The sequence below is a fragment of the Nelumbo nucifera genome, chromosome 4 (assembly GCF_055504915.1).
Source record: "Nelumbo nucifera cultivar China Antique chromosome 4, China Antique-T2T, whole genome shotgun sequence".
In the NCBI taxonomy this organism is placed as follows: Eukaryota; Viridiplantae; Streptophyta; class Magnoliopsida; order Proteales; family Nelumbonaceae; genus Nelumbo; species Nelumbo nucifera.
The window spans coordinates 18,186,740-18,194,277 of NC_142652.1; the positions used below are offsets into that span (position 1 = coordinate 18,186,740).

A 7,538-nucleotide genomic window follows, 5' to 3' on the forward strand; every position below is an offset into this window, starting at 1 on the left:
GTTCGAGCCAACAGCTCCAGTGGGCCTCACAACATGTGAAGTGGTCCCCAACTGGATTGTTCTCGTTCATCCCCAACCCCAAGTGGGCCGCATTGAACAATGGATCAGGAGCCTCAAATAGTAAATGGGTTTATCTGTCTACAGCACTCAGATTCTTGAATCATCTCTCTACCAATGTGACCAATGGAAAGGGAAGCCCAAAATAGTAGGCGCATGGGCGCCCACATGTAGAATAGATGCCTTATTCAATCCTTGGGATATTCTTTTTATTATCTGATGATTAACAATTTCGGTAGAGCCTGACATCATGGATTCAGTCTAATTCAATGCAACCATGACACGCGACAACTTGATCCTCATCCAAAATTCCAACCCCTCTAACACGTGGTCGCCGTATATTGCTAAAAAGGGTTAAAAATTAATGGTCTCATAGGCACCAATCCGGGCCCAAGTAGATGAGGTGGCAAGATAAGAACCATGAGTTTGGTTGATTTCTTTTATTTATCTTTCCCCCTGCTTTCTCAAAGGGAAAGGGGCAATCAATGATCATGCGGGACTCGGGAGTGGTCAGGCTGAGTAAACCATGTGAGAGCCCCTACCCGGCTACCCGGTTACCCCTACCGTACCGTGTTAGTCCTTGATTGGCCTGAAAATGAATTTAGGCACTAAACTATAGAAAGATTCTTTTAAGCCAATGAATGATCAAAACGATAGGTATCGTACCAATTGTTCAGCGTGACCACAAAATCACTGGTCATCATCCTTTTGTACAAGAAGAGGACGCGTGTCGTCACGGTGAAGTGGGTCGATAGTCCAATTTATTCCTGTGATGGGCCTATCCGAGGTTAACTAAAAGTTATACGGGTGGGTCAAAAAAATACAGCCCACCTGTGCCAAACGACAAAAAACCAGCCAATATAAATGGCTTACTTCCACCACCCTTTCAAACATTTCAAACGCCACATCTTCTGCTCAGGCTCGCAAAATAAACTTTCTCCACTCCTGAGTCCTGACCCATCTTCCTTCTAATCCCATAGATTTGGTTGCTCTGAATTTCTTGTTTCAGTTGATCACTCACTACTAGTACTAGCTAGCTAGACATCAATGGATGGAAGAAAGAAGAGCTCTGACCTTCCTCCGGGGTTTAGGTTTCATCCAACTGATGAGGAACTGATCATGTATTATCTTCGAAATCAAGCGAGATCGATGCCCTGCCCCGTATCTATAATCCCGGAAGTTGATATCTATAAATTCGATCCATGGGAATTACCTGGTTAGTTTTGATTTTTGTTAAGCTCGTATCTCTTGATGATGGTTCATATAAATATATTCATGGGTTACTGCTAGTTGTTGATCTGTAAATTAAAATTCATCCAATTATTTGTATGTGGGTTGTAGAAAAGGCAGAATTTGGTGAGACAGAGTGGTATTTCTTCAGCCCACGAGAACGCAAGTACCCAAATGGGGTGCGCCCAAATCGAGCAACCGGCTCTGGTTATTGGAAAGCCACGGGCACAGACAAGGCAATCCGCAGTGGGCCTAAGTATGTGGGGGTGAAGAAAGCTCTTGTGTTTTATAAGGGCCGCCCGCCCAAGGGTGTTAAGACGGATTGGATTATGCACGAATATCGGTTGGATGGTTCAAACTGTAGACAGCCGACCAAGATCAATGGATCCATGAAAGTAAGTCTTGTTCAGTTGATATATAATAACATGATTAGGCCTGATGAATGATAATCTATCTCGGTTTTTCCAACAACTAATTCCAAACTTGTTTTCAACTTTTATCCACTGCAGTTGGATGACTGGGTCCTCTGTAGGATTTATAAGAAGAGGCATTTGGAAAGATCTGTGGAGCAAAATGATGATCCATGTCTTCGAGAGAACACAGAAACCAATTCTTCTGGTGCCAGTGAGCAACAACAACCTTTGATATCTCCAAGGACGTGTTCTCTTGCTCATATGCTGGAGATGGAGTATCTGTCCATGTCGCACCTTTTAAATGATGGCAACCCGCTTGATGATTTGCCGATGCAGTTCCAAACAACCGAAAACAATAATCACGAAGTTGACAAACTTTTTTCTGGCGACATGGCTCACCAATTTCCGAGCACGGCGAAGTTTCAAGTGAACCAGAGTACTGTCTTTAACCCGCCGATATTCATCAACCCGTTATTTGAATTTCAGTGAGCTGGGCTTGGTTAAAATGGGGCGGAAATGTGTTTTCTTATGACGACCTCCTCTGTTCAAGCTCAACAATTGTAGAAATCTGTTTCTCTTCTTTGTCGCTTATTAGCTTCTCGTTTCCAATTCGGAGGTGCAAGATTAAATTAAACCATGTTACAAGAAATGTAAAATGTTGTATAGCTAGCAAGAACAGATGAATTTGTGTCACAGAATCATAGAAGGTGACCATTCATCAAACTACGGGATGTAACAAATGAAGTTACATGATTACCAGGAAAAAAGATGACAGACATTGTCAGTTATTGTCTTTATTCTTGAATATAATGGATGGTTGGGATTCACAATTAATTCCACTAATCAAGTTTTGCAAATATGAAGCCTTATCATGGGATTTTTTTTTTATTTATTTGGAAAGCCTTATTGTGGGTGTCACTGCTCTATTTGATATTATATAATATTCAAATAATGACATGAGATGTCCAAATTCGGTGATGACCAAAGAGGTAAAAAAGATTCTAGTTGCTGATTTAATTTTAACAGCTTTATAAAATAAGTTGAACCACAATCGGAAGAGGGAAAACTAGATCTCATGGAGTTTTTTATGCTAGTCGCTCTGCTATTTCGAAACAAAATAATGAGGAAACTCCGACCTGTTTCAGTACTGGGTCGGAAAATCAAAATGTAGAGATTAATTAGGGATGACAATTTTCTCCATCTCGATGGGGACCCGACTTCCTCGACCGGATGGAGTCAGGGATGGAGATTATTTTGGCGGAGCGGGGATGGGGATGGGGATGGGGATTGAGGTCCCTACCCCGCCCCGACCCCAATTATATATATATATATATATATATATATATATATATATATATATGTGTGTTATTTATATTAAATATATATTATTTCTATATATCACACCATATTTAAAACATCATTTAAAATTTATTTTAAGTAAATATATTTTTCAAAAAACTACAGTTATCTAAAAATATTTCGGGGATTCGGATCCCCACAGGGAATCCATCCCCATCAGGTATTAGGGATGGAGGACACATAATCCCTAACCCGAACCCGCCCCGTTGCTATTCCTAGTAGAGATTGAGGCTCCCCTCTGTGAGTTATTAAATATTAGGATTAATGACGATGAACTAGACTGAGTTGGGATCTCTTGCTAATAAAACAGGTTCCAATCCCCTATCAACGATCAAGATCAGCTTTAGTCAATGCAAGGCCCGTTCGAACAGCCTTGCATTGGGAACGTTTCTCTACTTCTGTGATTTATTTTATGGGGAGATATTCCCAATGCAAGGCTATAATGGTTATTAGAACAGATTCTGCACTGACTGAATCCGGTTTCCCTATCAACTTGATCTGACATCGCACATCTCAGGGACTGAGACCCACTATAAAAGTAGGACTCGCCATGTATGAGATGTGCGATGTCAGGTTATATTGGTAGGTTGTTGAAATGTATTTTATTGGCAGATGATCCGAACTTGAGGATAACAGTCTAGATCAGGGTTCCATTACTGTTCAAAGGAAGAAGAGGGGCCTCAAATCCAATAAAGAAGGAACATCTAAATAAGCCTTGTCTATCACATTTTCTCCTTTGGTTGGCGTTTGTTTCTGTAAAATGGATTTAAGATTCTTTAGAAGGGAATATTTCTGCCTTTGTTTTAATACAAATTAATGGCAAGGAAAAGTTTACGTAGGGAAAAAATGTAGCTAAGACTTTTCAGCTTAGAAAAAACATTTCAAGACCATTTTAGGTAGAAACAAAGAGAAGCTAGGAAAATAAATACTTTTCTCTCTTTCAAAGTCAATCATCCCTTGAGATCCATAGAGTCTACTAATTAAAATGTTGTTTAAACCATCAGTGCTGATTGCCGAAAACAGTGGAAATCGCCCATGGATTTAGTTTAGTTATCCATCAGTTATTGAAACCGCCTCCTGAGCTAATTTAAGTACATGATGGCTTAGGTGGTGGAAAATGGGTCCACTTATTTGACCATTTTGCTGCCATGTGGCAAAGAAAGCACCTTGTTCGTTTTTTTAATTGACTCAGTCAGCTTTCTATCAAGGAAGCCGGATCTGCTACCAACACAACGCTTCCAATACAATTCCAACAAAGCCACTGCAGCTGCACATTAAGCTCAGTTTCGAAAGAATATAAGTGTAAATATATACAGTGGAAATACATACAAAATAATACATTAGGGCCCAATTTGGAAGGAGTACAAATGCAAATATATAATAATGTAGAGCGTACCTAAAACATTTTATTTTGTATGTATTTCCACTGTACATATTTGTATTCATACTCTTTCCAAACTGAGCCTAAGAGCATCTTCATTTAAGAGGATCTACTACCAACATAATACTCCTAACAGGTCACTGTGCACTGTAGGTGCACATTGGGAACATCTCCCAGGTGTTTCCCATATGCTACTGCAATTGCTTGTTGGGAGTAGATCTGAACCCTCTTTTTACGGAGTTCAGATTGATCTGTGCCCCACAACGTTCCATGGCATATCTCTGCTGTGTATTGAAAACATCTCTCGATGATCATTTCTGATACATCATCGGTAGGAATGTGCTGTGGGACATTGTGGAGCAGAGATGTGAACTCCTTTTTACAAACCCTCTCCAGCTCTCCTATTGGTTATTGGTTGTTGGATTCTTTGCGCTTTACCTCCATCCATTCTTCAAAGCTGTTTTATATATTTCTTATCCTAATTCAGTCATCCATCAAATGCTTATTTATAATCTAGAAGAGGGGTGTAACCAAGTCGAGTCATTCGAGTACCAAGTTGCTTGCTCGATCACAACTACTAAAAAATACAGAGTTTGAATTTGACTTGAGTTGATACCTGTGAGTTATTGGAACTCGACTCGATTCAAGTTGATTATAAATAATTTAATATAAATAAAAATCAATTATGAATGTATTATTTATATTATAAATAAGTTATAAAATACCACTCGAACCGATTATTGTAAAGTTGGTAGGATTAGCTAGGCTTAGCTCGCTTACACATACTATAGGAAAAGTTGTTCAAATTTATAAATGACGTTATTTTATAATAAATTTATATCTCCTTGCTTGGTGACCTTTTATTTATTTAATATTAAGTCACTCAGACAGGAGTAATGAGGCAGCAGTGAAGGTCAGTTGTCAAAGAGGGGACCCCGACCCACTGTGCTGGCCATTTGTTTGAATCTGTCGTTTTGCTAATATGACCTCTCCTGATCTTATCCCTTACTACATATTTGTTGATAATTCAGTTCACATGTTTGAATGACAGAGCGGTTAAAGAATTCAAAGGAGGGAAACCGGTTGGCCAGAGAACAAATTAAGTGAGAAAGAGCCTCTCTTAATTTGTTGAAGACTCGTGCAAAACTCTTCTTCATATTTCTTGAACTTGATTTGTCTAGCTCTCTAGCTACCTCATCAGTACTCTTTCTGGATAATTGGAATCCTAGCCAGTGGATTCAGGTTCACGCCTACAAGCAGGTGGTACGTACGGGGGGATTTTGGTTGACAGTTGAGGGATTCAGTTGGCACATCGGTTTTCATATTACATTAGCAAGATAATATGTTGTTTTCAGAAACCAAGTATACATATATATATATATATATATATATCTTCACTTTTATAATAATGCCAAAACATAGGAAGTAAGTACAGGGTCCAGGGTCCATCCACTAGATTGATGAAAAGAAAAAAATAAGCCATGAAAATGCAAGCTACACTACAGTACGTCGTCATCTAGACGCGTCTACCATTGTTGAGAACATGAGATTTTCTAAAGATTAAAAACAAATATTACGGTACATATAGATCCTTATCCTTGTACAGACTACAGATCAGAGCACAAGCAGTTGGGTCTTGGGCTCTCGGGTGGGGTTCTCATGATCAGTTGTCACAGATAATTAATCTTGAAAGAAGAACATGCATGATAGCTTCTCTATATTTTAAATCTTCTTTTGACATGATTTACAAATTAAAAACCCAGTAAATGTAAATTAAGGAGAAACTGTTGCAAGGTTTGTGCGTTAATTAACAGGAGTGATTAGTGATTACGATGATCGAGATGTAGGTGCTGGCCTTGCCTAGTTGTCAACTATATATATATATATATGCAAATGGCTGCATAATTGAAGCTAGCATTTATGAAGACGAGATGAGAAGGCCAAATTCAATGAAACCTTAGTTAAGGGTAATGAACCAGATCCGTATTATGTGGCTAGCTACTTGTTTGGTCCACCGTCCACGTATATGAACTTGAAGAATTGGACAGGGAAATTTCTTCTGTGCTATGTAAGGTACACTACTTCCTGGCCTGGCCCTAGCTAAGAAGCCAAGATATATAATTAATTGATAATTCTTAATTCTTGCTCTCTCTCCCTCTCCCTCTCCCTCTCCCTCTCCCTCTCCCTCTCTCTCTCTCTCTATATATATATATATATTCCATCTATTCAACTCATCATCATGAATTTTTAGTCAAAAACAATTGGGGTTGGCTACTAGAAAAAAAAAAGGTTTTTGCCTCTTGAGTTTTGCCCAGTCGAGATGAAGTAAACAAACAAACCGCTACATAAAAGCACAATTAATAGTGCCAAGAATGGACTCAAAGCAAAGCGTAGAGAGTGCCGGTACAGCATACTGAGCATACAACACTAAGAGTGGGCCATGAAAAGGTTGTCTTCAAGTGGGCTTAATTTACGTGGCCCACGTCATGTTTGTAGCAAGGCGGGCTGCCTGGCAAGTGCCAAGTGGCAGCTGAGCTGTGTGCTAGCATTTCACAAGAAAGGGCAAAAGTACTCAAGTACTAAGGTGATTATACAACCGTAGCCGTAGGTTCCAAGTGGATGAATTGCATCATCACCTATCAATGAAAATTGAAAAGTAAAGTCGCATTTGAAGGCAATTATATTTATATGAGGTCACACCGTACAAAAGCCTAAGGTTGGAATAAACTTTATCCAATTGGACTTCATTATTATGGATGGATGTGGTAGAATATAAATATATAATATGTTGGGCGCACAAAAAATCAATTTCATTTTTTTTTCCACCAACAACCTTAGCCGTAGGTTCCAAGGATGAATTGCATCATCACCTACCAATGAAAATTGAAAAGTCGCATTTGAAGGCAATTATATTTGGGGAGAATGATCGATCAGCCCAGGGTCAGACTTGATGCTAATTCATAAGTAGGTGTTAGTTCGGAATTGGTGCCAATTCACGATGAGCGTTGGTGCATAGAATGGATTGTGGTTCTTTTGAATGTTTATAGTTCTGCAGTGTAAATCAAAAATCTACATTCGGCAAATATGTATTTTTCCCT

The 7,538-nt window shown here is 39.1% G+C and overlaps 1 protein-coding gene across 1 annotated transcript; it reads left to right on the forward strand.

The window, feature by feature from the left end:
• The first annotated feature begins 945 nt into the window (after positions 1–945).
• LOC104598082 (NAC domain-containing protein 2-like) lies at positions 946–2,497 on the forward strand. Its single transcript, XM_010259982.2, has 3 exons — positions 946–1,273; positions 1,399–1,682; positions 1,797–2,497. The coding sequence occupies exons 1-3, from the start codon at positions 1,105–1,107 to the stop codon at positions 2,187–2,189; spliced, it is 846 nt and encodes a 281-aa protein (XP_010258284.1). The 5' UTR covers positions 946–1,104; the 3' UTR covers positions 2,190–2,497.
• Positions 2,498–7,538: the final 5,041 nt, after the last annotated feature.

Bases quoted from the DNA above. Each gene is read 5' to 3' on its own strand.
- LOC104598082 (XM_010259982.2), top strand. From the start codon at position 1,105: ATGGATGGAAGAAAGAAGAGCTCTGACCTTCCTCCGGGGTTTAGGTTT. The intron at 1,274-1,398 runs GTTAGTTTTGAT...TGTGGGTTGTAG, and splicing joins CGATCCATGGGAATTACCTG to AAAAGGCAGAATTTGGTGAG. The intron at 1,683-1,796 runs GTAAGTCTTGTT...TATCCACTGCAG, and splicing joins AGATCAATGGATCCATGAAA to TTGGATGACTGGGTCCTCTG.